Source organism: Halyomorpha halys, unplaced genomic scaffold (assembly GCF_000696795.3).
Source record: "Halyomorpha halys isolate HHAL.00 unplaced genomic scaffold, Hhal_1.1 Scaffold106.1, whole genome shotgun sequence".
Lineage (NCBI taxonomy): Eukaryota > Metazoa > Arthropoda > Insecta > Hemiptera > Pentatomidae > Halyomorpha > Halyomorpha halys.
This window is the reverse complement of record NW_027111449.1, coordinates 404,699-421,346: the sequence shown is the minus strand read 5'-3', so window position 1 is coordinate 421,346 and position 16,648 is coordinate 404,699. Positions and strand designations below refer to the sequence as shown.

Below are 16,648 nucleotides of genomic sequence, written 5' to 3'. Positions count from 1 at the left end.
CCGTGTCAAAAAGAGGGTTAATGTCCTATAGGATATCGATCAGATTCGAAATAGGTACCTGTCCTACCATAATAAGCACCTTACCCACTAGTTTCTTACTTTTCTAACCACCTCAATTCTTGATATTCCTCCATGGCGTCTGAATAGAAGTCTGTACTCCAAGCACTACTATACTTTACACAAAAACCTCATTAAAGAAGCTACCTGGTGGAGACGTAGTCCGTGTAGGGCGGCCTGGACCTCACCTCTCTGGCCAACCCGAAGTCTGCGATTTTGACCAGCTCCGGGCCGCAGCAGAGGAGGTTCTCCGGCTTCATGTCCCGGTGGAAGAACCCGTGGCGGTGCATGAAGGCCAGTCCTTGCAACACTTGGTACAAGATGTTCCTCACCACCGACTCTGGGAAAAGTTTCTCCCTGCAATATAAAAAGGTATTAACAGTTTGTGCATATCATAGTTCAATAGAATGGTTTATAATATATTTCAGGTATAAACCGCCATATATTTCATAATTAGACGAAAAAATCATCGTGGACACTAATTTTGCCAGGTAGGACAATACAAATCAAATGAAATAAGATGGTTCGAGAAATGAATCTTGAAACTTGGTACGCGGTGGCAACCCCTACATAGTTGTCATAGGTTTGGTTTGCAAAGAGGGACGTTAGGCCCATTCGCTGGACTAGTTCTCCCACCACAACTAGTATGTACTGTATCTCATCACTAAACAAGTCGATACAACAGAAAAGTAACTGTCGAGATATCTCCTTGAACTGTGGTCGGTTTTTTAAATTGCTAAATATTTATAATTGTTTTAATTTATTATACTATATCATCGCTGAAGCTGTGGTACCTCGTCTAAAAAAATCAACAGTTCTATTTTATACATAAACAGAAAGTGGATTTATTAGTTTTTTTTAGGTGACGGTAGGTACGTTAGTTAATTTAAGATAGGCTGTTAATACCTCATTACAAATTTAATAATGCTGTCACAACCTTTACCTAAAGATGACTTTTTTGACCGGAACCGAACATTAACAAATAATTAACAAAGTTTGTCTGATATAATTACATACATTGTTCTTTTTGTATGTAAATATATAAGTTTGTATATATTTTAATTATCCATTTATTTCACAATCTAATATTTTCTATTACCTCTTTTTTGTTTTGTTTTTGTTCTTTATTTCTAGTTTTTTTTTTTATTGCTTTGTTATATATATGTTAATAATTTCTATCTAATAAGTTCTGAGATATTATGATGTTATTTATTTGCTTTATTTTTTAAAGCCTGTTAATTGTTTTTTTAACTTCTAACTTTTTTATTTTTTACTTTAATTTTTTTTTTAACTTTAACACATTTATTTTTTTAATAACTTATTTATTACTTCTTATCTTATTTATTTGTTCTTATCTTGTCTACTAATTTTATTTTATTCAAAATATCTAGGTTATAATAATTATTTTTATCCTGTATTTGTATTCTGTTTTTTTTGTTCCTTTGTGAATCCTTTCTTTCTTCTTGTTTTTCTTTATAACCGTATATTATTTAGTCTTCCTATTACCCTCCCATTCATCTGGTATTAATCTCCAAGAACGCAACACAAATATTCAATGTATTGTATTTGAAATTTCATTAAAATTTATGAAAACATGGGAACAATGTAAGTACACATATATAAAAAAAAATAAACAAGAAACCAAAATTATGAATAAATTAAAATTCAAAGTAACTTAAAATAAAACTAAATAGTAGTCGTTGTAGTAAAGTTAAAAACGAATTAATAAGGTAATAAGTAATACCTAATTTAGAAATAAATAAACAAATAAGTTGAAAAATATATAAATGAGTTAAAAAAATGAATAAGTAGATTAAAAAACAAATAAATAATATCAAATATCTTATACCATATTAAATAGGAAATTATAATTAGATATATAACAATGGAATAAAAAAAATAATAAATAAAAGGTAAGAGAAAATACTAATCACATAGAATAAAATAAAATTAAGTATCAAAATAAAATTATGTATTTAAATAATATAAAAATCCATAAAAGGTCAGGGGTGCAGTACATTGCAAGTGCGTACTGTTACTAGACTACAGTGTGCAAGGAGGTGATTTCATCAGAATAACGCTTGATCGCCAGATTTTTACACAATAAAGGTACCCACTTAATGAGGCTAGGTGGACCCCGGAGGGCTCCCGAACCCACAGGGTTGATTCTCGGCCATAGTGGAACAGAGAACAATTATCTGCCGCAGCCGGATTCGAACTCAGATCCTTGGAGTTAGTAGTATAGGGCCTTACTTATTATTAATTACTCGCTCCCTCTATTATATAATGCCGTTAGGGAAAAAAGATTTCTTTAAGTATTTATAAAACTAAAAGAAGGAATCTAAGACAGTTTCTTATCTTAAAACTATATTCTACTATTTAACATAAAAATAAATAATATTAATCTAAAAAAATTATAGATCATATTAATGATAAAAATAATTGCTTCATGCGCTGTCGAACATTTTGAAATTTTGATTTATATTACTTTCATACAAATAGATGCCAGTTAATAGTTAATCTACTCAGAAAAATAAATGATCTAATAAAAGAATCATGTCGATTTCAAAATGATCTATAGCGTGTTAAACAACCAATCCTGAGCATTTTTTGACTTATACTACTTTTCCCAACCTCGTTGAATTTAAAAAAAAAAAATTGAAACCGTTTATTAAACGTTTCATAAAAATTTAAAATTATGTTACCTGTCTTTCATGAGTTGATATAGGTTTTCTTTCATATATTCGAACACAAAATAAAGCGTATCATTTTCCCTGATTACTTCTCTTAGTTTGACTACGTTGGCGTGATTCAGTTTCTTCAGTGACTAGAAAAAAAATCAATAAGAACATTGTTAAAATATATTCTATATAATAATAAAATGTAAATTAATAGATAAGGTTTAATATTATATATAAAGTTGAAAATAAATAGAATCTTGTGAGTTTATACGAAAAATAATTAGGTTTAAGTGAATTTAAATTAATGTTGAACAAATAGAGTAAAGAGATCCAATAGTAATGGTTAAATGGTGAAACATTAGTAATAAAATAATATTAAAGAATAAAGTAATATTGAAATAATTAGATATCTGTGCTTTTAACGTCGTCACCGTAAAGATATTTAGAAAAATTAAATTAACTCTTTTTTATTTATTTAATTTATTTTATACCAGATAAAAATCGGGTCTATAAAATATTAAAAACCATATAAAAAAAGATGTAAAAAATATATGAAAGACCATCAGCCTGGTAGGCCTTACATGGTTGATATAACCGTTACATTATATATATATTTTTTAAAAGTTGATTATAGGGGGGGGTATAGTCTCGTGCAAAAGACACCCCTAACTATATACAATGTTATAATTAAAATGAAAAAAAAAAGATAAAATAAATAGGTAAGAATAATGCTTCTTAATAAAAGAGAAAAGTAAAATTAATAACAAAAAATAATGATATAAACTAACTCGAACATGTAGGTCATTAATAACTTTTATGCCAGTAAGGGAAATTTCAGATGAGGTTCAGTCTATTCCTTAGGGACCCTGCGCCAGACGAGGCGATAGAAACCCTAAGAAAGGTGTCCTGCCAAGAAGGGAGTTCTGCTCCAGAAATCATATAAACATTAAAGGCTTAAAACCCACACAAATCTTCTAGTTTGCCGCTTGAAAAGAACTGGTAAAGCTCTTTATAAAAAAACTAGTTAATTACAGGAACACACTAGTTAAATAACGAAACACAATAAAATTTTTGATATCAATTAACGAATTTAGTTAAAATTATTATTTTTATGGTTTTGGTTATTTTAATTGAACCCACATGTGCGATAAAGAACCAAGCAAAATTTATTAATTTTTGTATTATGTTTTATAAGGTATATAGATATTATTTTTCATTTTAGAGCACCCAAGGTTCTATCTATATCTAGTAGTGATGCTGTGCCATGAGTGTATGCTGCAAAATTTTTAATCATTGATTAAATTAAGGATAAAAACACAAATAAAATTTGGTTGATTATTGGGTATGCGGGATCAATTATTACTGTTTTATTATTTTTTTAGTTCATCACATTGATCATCAATATACTATATGTTTTTTAAAATTTCACTTGGCATTATGCACACAAATCCCTTAGTTTTCTAAAAGAGGAACAAACAATGCATGTTTGCCCACCTTAAAATAGTGGATTCTTCAATTTTTTAACCTGGAATTTTAGATTGTAATTATCAGTCGTTTTATTGGTACCGTCGAGAAAAAACCCTGACTTGTGGAGACATTTGCGAGAGGTTACTGATTTTTTTACTGACCCATTTTTTTTTGGTGATCCAAAAAATATTTGACATAGTGTTCGTTCTAATGGCCAATTTTATATATTGTTGTTTTCTGCCTAAGATCAATATAGGTTTCAACGTTATAAAGGTACAAACCTTTGTGTAGAATAAGTATAAAATATTTCTGAATGCATTAAATGAATGAGTTTAAATAGATATAAAAAAGTGGTTAAAACCAAAAGAGTCTTCCAGTAAAGTAGGCTAATAAACTTATTCATAATTTATTATTTTAAATTATTTTTAGGAAAAATAAAGTAAGATTCCTTTTTAGCGCCCTTTAAAACATTAATACACATTGAAATATTAAATGAATTAATTTTTATTTTATCTATTCAGCATATATCGGTAAATAAAAATCGGTGCATAAAATATCTTGCAAATTTAATTAGTATATCCAATTAGTATTTGGGCAATTATCCAACCCCTTTTTTTGTTTTGTCCAGGAAATTTAATAAGTAACAAATAACAGCTGTACTGAAACGAAAACGATTTATTATTCTCCTAGATTATTTGACAATAGTATTTCTCAATTTAATATGAGTAAAAATAATTATAATAGTTAGATTATTTAAAAACCAGGAATCCCTAAACGAGTTATGAAGAATTTAACTGAGGGTCAGAGGATCAAGGATACAGGGAGTTTTATTGGTTATAGAGGAACTGAAAAGAAAAGTGCTAAGGAAAATCTAATTTTCCAGACGAAAAAAAGGAAGAATTATAGTCTATAAAAGTATAAATCTTACTCGAAATGCCAGTTGAGATCGCCTAAGAACCTGGAAGATGAAGTCCTTTTTTTTAATCAATATTACACCACTCTGCGCATGAGGCAACCATAGTCTAAATGGTGTAAAATGAGAATAATGCTTGTAGATGACTGGTATTTGAGATATGGATTCTTACAAGAGACTTTAAGACTTTTGTTTATTATAACGTCTTTCAAGAGCGAAATCCGTATTTTTCAACATATAGAAACTAGTAACATTGAAATAATAGGATTCAGACAGAATTTATCGCCACTGAAAGGATTCGAACCCGTACCCTGACTTGAATCATATATCCTCGATCCTTCTTTGTAAGGACTATAACTGATGCGATCATCCATATTACGGAGAAAGTAGCCGAGGAAATAGCAGTTGAAAGAAGAGTCGTGGGCGTTGAATATTCAGCTCGAGATGGGACAAATGGAGCGAGCACGATGTAAACAGTACTCATGGATAAAGGGACTGGGTCTCAGGGCGAAAGTTCCACCGTCACGGGATTCAGCATCGGTGTACCAGCACTACTAGAGGCTGTGGGCCAGTGCTCTCGATCTTAGAGCAGTCAGTTGTAGAATGAAGTCAAAGACCTTTTCCATTATATGAATAATAGCTTAAGTAAACTGGCATTTAACAGAAAGTATTCGTTTAAGATAAGTTAATATTTCTGAAGAAGAGGGTGTTATCTCGGAAGATGATTCCTAAAACAGATTGATAGGGCTTCATCATTTTTACTTTTACTTACCTTTATATGGTGCATATAGTAAGGAGAAGTATTGGCATCGTGAAAAATTTCTAATCTGATTTTTCAAAAGAAATTAATTTTTTAAGGTCCTCCGAGTCCCAATAACAATTGCATTGCCCTGCTCACTTATACAATAAAAATTATAGTACACGCATTATCCTTTTACTCATCAAAACAGCTGTTTATTTATTAATCAGTATAATTCCTCATACTATATTTTCCATACACAGTTAAGTAAAAGTAAGACTTGTCATAACAACCATGGAAAGACAATAATTATCAAATTCATTCATAGATCATAATTATTCATTTTTTATTACTATTAATAATGAAAGATGGTTAATTATTTCAAATAATCAAAAATAATTGTGCTTTAGAGGATTTTTGATTTTAATTAGTTATTTAAGCCGTGCCAGACTATTTCAATAAACATAGCACCTAGCTGATATTAAAGAACACTTCATTGTACATTGATATAGCCTAGTTTAACCAGAATCATTTAAACGTTTCTTTGAGAAAATCCTAAAAAGTGAAAAATATATAGTACAAAAGTTAATCTTAAATATGTAATTTTACTTTCGTTCGACTCAAAAGTTTTTAAAACTGTTTTTACTGTTTTTTTTTTGTTTTTTTTTATACTATTCACAGACGCACATATCATTTTGTGAGATTTGGATGTTTGGACTCGTGGGAAATAACAAAGTTTCGCAAAATGACCTGATTATGAAAAACCTAGCTAAACAACGAATAGTACGAAACTGATAATAAATATTCGAGGCATTCGTACCTAAAGCGTGGCAAAATTAGTTATTTGTCACTTTCAAACTAGAGTCACTTACCATAATTCAATATCAACATTACTCTCTTAAGAAAAAAATTAATATTATGAAATCACCTTTAAAAAAGCTGAGAATGCGAATTCATTATTGTTGTTTAGTTTTGTAGTATATTGTTTAAAATAGCCACATTCTAAATTTAGAGAAGATAAAGAGTATGATAATATAAGAGGAAAAGTTATAATTTGCACTGATAAATAAATAAACAAATAAATTATGGTTTTCATTCAATTTATCAAAATTATTATCTTGATATAAAATAATTATTATATTTAGCCAAAAATTCGGAAAATAAGTAAGTTTTAGTAAATTGATTTGTTTTTTAAATTCAGAAAAAAATTTATGCATCATGTTTTTTGACAGAAAATACTTATTGAAGCGGGGTTTAATAAGCCTGTGACGTTATAGCAAGTTCTTAACTATAATGCATTTGCCTGAAGTACCATTTTTTTTTCTCCAAAAAACATATAAACAACGCGTAGTCAAGTGGTCTTTTTCTTATCATTATTGAAATAGTGTGACAGGGCTCAAATGTCGAATTTTCAAGAAAGCTTCCTTTAAAATATGCTTATTTGAAATGATTAACCATTTTTTATTTTTAGTAATAATAAACCATGAATGTATATGTAATTATAAAGAATTAGACAATTAACATAGTCATATTTCAGTTTCAATTCACTGTGTATAAAATATACAATAAGGGAAGTACTGCCATTCTCAATAATAAATAATTGTTTGAAACGTAAAAGGTTTAATTGTGTTTTGAAGAAGGGTGGTAGTTTAAACAAAAGATGGTAGGGCCGTTCGTGGTGGAGCGAGTCAAAGCATTAACTTTGACAGGCTCGTGAATGCAGCGGCACCGGTTCATATCTGGCCTGGTGAGGGGGGGGGGAGTCGACTATAATTCTGTGGTGGTCCCGCTAAATATAAACTCACTTACCTCTAAATATAAAATAGAGTGATAACCTGTAGATAATCCCCCCTTAAGTCAGAAATGACCAAAAAGGGGCTTATAAACAAAATGAAAAATGTGTAATGCACACACCAGATTTTCTTCTTTTCTAACATCGTAGTAAGTTTTTCCATTTTGATTTAATAAATATTTATTTTATCATTCGAGTTCCTGAAATCGTTCTGCAGAAAATACATACTTATTCAATTTCATTACATCTTTGATTTCGAATCTGAGTTAGAAAATAGATTTTGTGGTTAGTTATATTTCAAGGATATTAAAAAAAAAATTAAATTAGAACCCTAGAATTTATTTATTTATTTTTTTTTCCGGCCAAGACTCCCATTGGAGGCCTATACTGCAACCCTAGAATAACACGGGCTTTAGAAGAAATCTTATAAAACGCTCACACCTCTTAACGCACTTTTTTTTTTTTTAAACCAAAGCTTAAATTGTAAAGGAAGGACGAAGCCATATTTTTTAACCACTGAGTTTTACGCAATTCCAATAGATTTTCTGGTACTAATCTCTGAACATTTCTTATAATAATATAGTATCCAGTCCGCTTTAATGGAATTCTTTATAAATTGTTAAGTAACCGCTGTCCCGGGTTGGGTAATCATTGAAAGAGACCGACAGAATTGATAGTGTATCGACAGTAGAACGTGGAGACTGCTCTGCACTTCCTTGTTATTCAAGACTGGAGTCAACGATCCGAGGACACTTGTGTACTTCTCCAAGCAACTATTGTAGCGGTCCTTTGTGAGTCTAGTTCGCCTCTAATACCCATCGTTTGTTCGAATCTCGCCCGCGCAGGCCAAAGCACCCGCCATCTGGGTCAGTCAGACCACAACATGGAGTCATCTACCTTCACTGAATGAATAGAATTGAGAATTTTATTGCTATTCTTGCGTCAGTTGTTAACCGTGGATGTGATGTGAGAAGAGAATGCTTGAGGGCAGTCAGTGGAGAAAACGTATAATAGAATAAAATAAGTAAGACAATAAAAAAATGAGATAACAGACTTCTTGATTTTGTTCTTAGCCTTAATGAAGGCTTGAAAATCTGGCCGAAATGTTGACACTAATAAATAGGAATAATAAATAAAAGTAAATACAGAATAACTAGAAAATCAGAAAGTAATAGATGATATAGTAACATACGTAGTGTTAAAAAAAAAATGTATGATGTAAGTATTATAAACAGATGAAGTATTATGAGAATATAGTAATATTAAAATTATGAAAGAGCGAAGAAAAAAATTATGTTTGATTTATATAACATTATATTTTACTTACATATTTATTTAATTATATATAAGTTTTCTTTCTCACTTTTTTCATAGCTTTAATCTTATATAATTTTCATTATGTGTATATATTTATTTATAGGATTTTCATATATCTATTATTTACTTTTTTTCCCTGTTTCATATTTTTAATATTATCATACTGCTTTTAACTTTTATATTCTTGTACGTTTATGGCAATAAACTTTTTAGTTATTTTTGTTTTTCACTGACCGTACCCCAACCATCTTCTCTTCATTATTATTATCCATAAGGGAATAAAATTTGTTGAATATGCACTGACCGATAATGTTATCACGCTTTTTAAAATACGATACTATTACAATCTCTATTACAAAAGTAGAAAGTAATAGAATGGAACAAGTCGACTAATAGAATGGATAAGGAAACATATTGACTAATTACCGGAGGATTGACCTACTTTCTAAGAACAAAGGATATTGACAGCTGTGAAAATCAACAAAGCAAAATCACAAATTTTAGGCAGATTTATTTAGAAATTAATTCCTTTCTTCTTTACCGTTCTTATGGTCTACTTTATCTTCTATCTTATCGACTTCTTATGTCGAAATCTACTTTCATAATTCACACTCACTATTTTCTCTCTGTATTTATTCTAGAAATACACATAGTAAAAATTGTATACTAATTTTGACAAATATTTTCTGGATTAAATCCTCATGACTTGCATCTCCTCCTGCCCTAAACCTATACACATTTAAATCTCCTCCTCTTCGTCTATCATCAGTTTTTCATAACATTATCATCTCTATCTCGATTTCTTGTTTATTTTTGTAAATTTTAACACAGTGAACAAATCCGAATTGCAGACAATCATGATGAGAGGTGTGCTTAATTTGCAGTTTTTGAGAATTTCTATACATACACATAGACTTGAAATATCCTATATTCACATGCATGTGTATGTAAAAAGAACGTAAAAGATTATATTATTTTGTAAACATCACAAATAAAAATAATAAAATTATTACTGAATAGAAATAATATTAATTTCTACTTATTAAATATTATACACGTTATTAAATTTCTTTCATTAAAACATTACTAATTTTAAAATTTTAGCTTTATTGCTATTTGATTCTAGGAACACAGAGAAAACATAAGAAATGCTATTTCTTATACAGGTAACAGAAATAAGTTAAATTTTAAATATTAAACTATAAGTCTAATATAAACATTAAAATTACAAACTTTTTTTTTTTTTTTATATTTGTCATTCAATACTTATTTCTGGATAATCCATTTCAAATTTCCACTTCACAATGTCACTTGAGTTGTCTCGAAATACTTTAGTTTGAAAATTATTATTTCCATTAGATCTTTTTTATTATTACTTTGTTACATATTTACGTTAAATAACAATTGTTAATTAGTTTTTGAGTCTTTAAAAACTTAATTCACTTCAGATTCATAAAGTATTAAGTTTTTTAAGATCGTATTGTCGGTGTATTCCTCAAAAGAAATGCTTTATAATGGGCGTTTGTTTTTTTTGTAAACTACATTGTTTCGATGTCTGGAGAAAAGTTATCTTAAAATAGCAATTATTCAAATATCTAAATTTATTACTCAAAATTACGAAAAAAAATTATTACATACAATTAATTAAAAAAATAAATGTTATTTATCAATACAGTGCAATTAAATGCTAATTAATCGTAGAAATCGTAAATGATTCCTGTTTTAAACTGATGGAATAAATCATAACTTTTTACATATAAAAATATACAAATTATTAGTATTATCTATTTTGATAATATGTATGTACATTTTACAATCTTTTCTTTCTATTATTAATGATAATTAATTTTTTTTATACTTTTCATAATTGTCATATTTTATTTTCTATCTTCTAATGTCTTTGTTTAGTTTATAGCAACAGTTAATATTTTAAAATTTTATTTTAAAATAAAAATAAATTTATATTTGAAATAAGTTGTCAAAGTTAATAAAAGTTATTAATTACCTTCACTTCCCTCAAGTTCATAGCCTCGTCCCATGAGTAGTATTTCCTCTTCATCCTGAAAACAATAGAAGACTTTACAATTCAGGTTCATTAATATTTTAATCTAATTAAAGGATATAATCTAATTTCATATTAGGAGTAGATACCGGTAGGTATTGAACTCATAGTGCCCAAATAAACATACATGCATCATTTATGTATATAAATGTAAATTTATACTATGCGAATATCGTTGCTTCCCTTGAATAGTGGGACATTTGACAAAAAATATTTTTATTTTAATTAGAGTTAGACGTATTCCAAAGATAGTACCGTACTTCCTTTACTGAGGACGTTCTACAGATTCTCCTAAAGCTAGTAGTGTTGATATCACTTGACTCCAACATACCTTACAATGAACAAAATACTAAAGTTATAGTATACTTTATAGTTAAAATAAATAAAAAACGATAGGAAAGAAAATAATAATAATTTATTTTGTTTTATTTTATTCTCAATTGTTATTATTTTCAATTTCAGTAGACTATGGCATAGCTATTAATCTCAAAAGAAAAATTTGGTATCTCTTGAGCTGAAAATTTTTCATACTATTGGAGATTAACAAGAGATGGTGTGATCATATCAAATAGTTTAGAAATGTATCCATCTAATAAACTAAATCTAATTATATTTTAACCTGTTTAAAGAACTTAAAAATTTTTTGTAGTTTTGATTTGAGTTCTGCTGAGTTAATGCAAATAATTTATAGTCAATAATGGAGGTTGGAATCCAGTTTAAAATTAATAGAAGAATACAGTTTTGGAACGTGGTAAATATTAAATATCGATTCGAAATAAATGTTTCTTTTCCATATTGTTTACACAGAACAGCATGTAAAGTTTAAGTTAATACATAGAAGCAATCAGGAGTGTCTAGATGAAGTATATGGAGCCAGTTGCGCTATCAAACTTTGCGTTTTGTATGTTGGTGTACATTTTTACGGAATTATGGATTTTTTAAGGAAACCATAATTTAAAGGAGTTTTAATTTTGGTGGACTTTGAAACTAGGAACTAAAGCGCATTTAGGTACCTGATCTACGTAAACAAACAAGAAAATATTTTATTTTATGTGACGAAGGTAACAAAATTTCCTTGGAAGGTTAGTTCAATGTGTCATGTCATTGGTGTGTGGAGTAGAAGTTAGTAATCCCTTACCATTGGTATAATTGGTAGGCTATGTGAGGAAAGTAAACTAAAATTAGTATACAAACATTAATTTATTCTTTATACTATTATATGTAAATTGTATGGAAGGGAAGCTAAACTTATACAGTGAATCGGCCTTTAGACTGCTCTGCAACGTTTCTAAGATGACAGTAAGGCAAGCAACGGTAACACCCCCCCTCCTTCCACGAAAACCATTACCAGTTTACTTTAGCTAGCTAAAGCGCATGACAAGAGATCCTCTATGTAACAAGATGTAGCCGATCAAATCGGGGTATAGGATTCAGTCTAGAGCACAAAGGACTTCCTCTCCTTGAATGCAAATAGGAAGGGACGATGTGCGTTCCTGAGGCGGCACGTTCGGTTCGGCGCGTGGATCGGGGTCACACCTGTCCGTCACTGTACGGTCTTCAGGTTACCTACTGTAAGCTAGTGTAGTGTACGGTTTAAGCCTATTGGAGTAACCGCACAATTTATCTCCGTCGAATCAAGAAGTAAAAAAAACAGACAAGATTTATCGATTCAATAGGCCCCTATCAATTACAATTAGAAGGATAAACTAGAATCTTTGTTTCTAAATATCATGTTTTTTAGAACATTTGTATTCAATAGTCAATGCAGTTAGTTCAAAGGGAGGTAATTAAACTCACTCCCGAAAAATGGTTCCTTGTAGCAAGAAGGAACCCTTGTATAGTGAATATAGTCAAAACAACTAACTAAGCATATGAAAATAGTTTTTCACATACTTAAAAAAATTAAACGGATGTCATTAATAATACAAAAATTCTAATTTTGATCCTTCTATTATGAAATCTCCTCTATAAAAAGATATTAGTTTGTTTTATTTGTGTGTTGCAATGAAAAAAAAATTTGACTCGAGCTATAAGTATTAATTTAGAAATTCAAGAAGAAAATGATAAATATAATTATAAAACATTTTTTAAGCCTAAAGCTCAGTATAACACTATATCTATTGGATAGATGTGGCATAATTACATATATTCAAAAATTTAAGAATGGATTTTATTAATATTCTTTTTTTTTTTTAATAAATATGATTTGTCGGTTGAGAATAACATCTATTATTCATTAGTGAGAGTAGGCATTTGATACCGGATAATTTCTGCACTAATCACCAAATTTGGACCAAATTAGATGAGGTGTTTTCGCAATATAGCTGGTTCAAGTAATAAACGTTTGTACACTCGCAAGCGAAAGTAGTCGTTAGAATTTGATAAAATTGACATTCATGAGGACATCTAGCTGCCAACCCGTACCATTCCTAAACATTTCGTTACAATCGGAGAAATGTAAGCATGGATGTCATGCCTGCATCATGATTTTATTACTAACTAATATTCGTAAACTTGATGTTTAAAACGCAAATTGCAAGTGAAAATATTTGTAAAGCCAAGGAAAGTCCATGTAATCGAATGTAGTTGCTGGGATTATCCGAAACTGACTTCGAAATATCTAGGTCCTACATAGTCACTGAAAATGTTATTAAACTGGAGGAACGGTAGAGGTGTCGTGAGGTCTGTTCGTGGATTCAACAACAGACAGGCAGACTTGGAACCATATTTCTTTTTTTATTTCTAAAACATCAAATGGGAGTAAAAGTTATTCGATTCTAAAGACAAACATTTTTTCACTTTCTATATTAATGTAAAGCTTTCCTACAGTCTTCGGTAGTGAAAATCAAAATGCACTACTATCGAGAGATAATTAAATTTTAAATGTACTCCATGAGATTAAATGAATTTTGGATGCTCTAGCTATCATTCCATTTTTTGAGGGATTTACATTTTCCTTTCAAACTTGGGAGAATAGACGTAGGTATAGTAGGAACCAATATAAAATACTTAAACTGCTGTTGAGCAGTTCCTAATGCACTTGGTAAAAGAGCATGGCACTGTTGTAATAATATTAATCTAATATAATATATAAGCACTTATGTGACATATTAGTATTTTAGGTTATTTACATTAATAGCTCTGAATGATTATGTAATATCATAAATCAATTTACTAAAATTATTATTTAAATTTAAACACTACGTTTTAGATGCAGTCTATCATGTAACTCCCAAATTATAATGTTGAAAATGAATGAAAAGTTTTTAAACAATTTACGAGAAAGTGAAGGATAATATATTTATTAATAGATGGCCTTTAAATGGCTCTTCATAAAATGGCCGGAAATGAGTCTTCTGTTGGTATTTTGGGTTATATCAAAATCCGCAAGAGTCTATCTCATGTTTTCAAAGCTTCGTGTTTCATGTTGAGAAAGTGAAGATAGGTTTTAAGAAAACAGTCTTCAAAATAACCCCATAGGTGATAACATCTTACATTATATTAACATGATTTTTAGGCCTTTTAATGGGGTTTTCATTGACATAATATTCCAGCACTTCTTGATGGAAAGTGTTTGAGGAAACCGAATATATTTAAAATAATAAGAATACTTGATGTCTAGGCATTGGATCCAACAAATTTGATCCTGGTGGTAAACAGGTGTTTCTAAAACATAAATCAAATTTGAACCTAGAAAATTTACAGTTTCTAATTTTGATTCTTTACTTCTAAGCAGTTCTCTGCCGACTTAAACATTCGAGGGAAAAGAAACAGATTAGTTATCTATAAATTATTGAGGTAAAAAAAACTTCCAAAGATGAATATAAACTATTTTATATTTTTCTTCATTGTTGTACAACGTTTTGATTAACGATTAGTTATTTTGTACGAGAGACACCACGTTAGAAAATTTTTAGGCTAGAAATTGGCTTAAGTGTTCAATTATTGGTGCCATTTCTCTAACCCAAATCATTTTAAATAATTTAATTTTTTTTTAAAAATTATATTATCTCAATTTCACTAAATAATTGCTCTCCATCATAATGTAACTTACACCGCAAAGCAGGAACCATAATTTATATAACTTAGACCTAGGTCATGCGAAAAAATTAAATGTCTAAAACAGTGAACAATTTATTGCAGGGTTTGTAGGGAGCACGAGTTGCTGAAAACGGATTCGTGCAACTAGCTTCTAGACCTTCACTACACAGTAAGTTGCTAAAGGTCTTCAAACTTGTGTGTTCTAGAGGTCTCTGCACAACGTGTGTAACTGTACTAGAACGGTTTTATTACAATGTGAGGAAATACCGATCAAAATAGATTTTGTACATTCAAGATAAAATTCATTTTGACTTAGACAAAAAATCATATTGAGTGAATGAAATTTATTTTTCAGAGGACAACATACTTGAAAGCTCTATACATCATTGACAAGGAGCTTAATTACTCAAAACTTCAAAGTTAGAGAGCCAGAAAAAGTCACAATTTAGGTGCAAACTAAATTCTGTTAAAAAAAAAAATGGATAAAATTGATTTTGATCTGAAGCTCTACATTTCTTCGTGATTCTTACTAAATTAACAATATTATTTTAATGTACTTTTTTTTTTTTTTTTAATAAATACGTCAAATAAAAAATACATTAATTGTGAAGAGAACATAGGAAAGGAACTAGTAAATTGAATAAAAAAATCACAATAAACAAACGTCTAGAGGATTATTGACTAAACTTTAAACTGTCTGATTAAAAAATCCACATACAAACAAGAAATATTCGTTTTACAACAGTCAAAAAGGTCTATCTAGAATTAAATAATAAATGAAACATAAGCCATGTTCGATAATCTGTTCGGTGCAATTTGAGTTTCTGATGTCTTATGAGATAGATAGAGAATTATTCACCAGAAACACCTATATCTTAACTATTTGCTATTCACCGAACCTCCAATCAAATTTGGAAGGTCATAAAAGATTCTTGAACAACGCTATTTGTTTTAGCTGGGATGTTGCTACATGTTTTAGAACCAACGTTATTTCTAAACTGATTTTATTTTAATCATATTGTTAATGTGTAATCACTTTATTTACATAGACCTTCTTATACAATGCAATAGTTGTTTGCCTGAGTTAAATAGGAACTTTCAGAAGAGCCCTCTTCAGAGTCAAAGAACTCCGAAATCGGATAAACTGGTTTAATATTCAGTTTATACGATAAAAGAATAATTATTTGCTATTAAATTTTCAAAATAAAGTTTTTTTCCTTTGCTGATTATATATCTATTATTATTTTTGGTGGAAGAAACAAGACCAATATTTTCCAAACTAGAAAATTAAAATAAAACAGTTTCAGTGTGTTTTATTATTTTTTTCTTAACTCCTAAAAGATTGGTCTTTTAGGACTAAACTTGTTCACCTAAATATTGTCGATTAGTTTATATATATATATATTTTTCCGCCAAGACTCCCATTGTAGTCCTATACTGCCTAACCATGGTTGGGGGTCAAAGTTCTTCATTTACTCGATGAAAAAAGTCAACGTCCCAGGCCGGATTCGAACCGGCACCGCCATTGGTAAGACTGTGTCTTAACCACTGAGCTATGGGCGGCCCTAATATATATATA

At 29.5% G+C, this 16,648-nt stretch overlaps 1 protein-coding gene across 3 annotated transcripts in view; it reads right to left on the bottom strand.

The window, feature by feature from the left end:
* The window catches only part of LOC106677695 (serine/threonine-protein kinase MAK), a 258,305-nt gene that overhangs the window by 14,103 nt on the left and 227,554 nt on the right, over window positions 1–16,648 (bottom strand). For all 3 annotated transcript variants that reach the window (XM_014415770.3, XM_014415772.3, XM_014415771.3), the window contains 3 exons: window positions 10,972–11,026; window positions 2,763–2,884; window positions 205–414 (listed from right to left, as the gene is read on the bottom strand). In XM_014415770.3, the coding sequence (XP_014271256.1) occupies window positions 205–414; window positions 2,763–2,884; window positions 10,972–11,026 (387 nt within the window). The remainder of the gene's footprint in view (window positions 1–204; window positions 415–2,762; window positions 2,885–10,971; window positions 11,027–16,648) is intronic.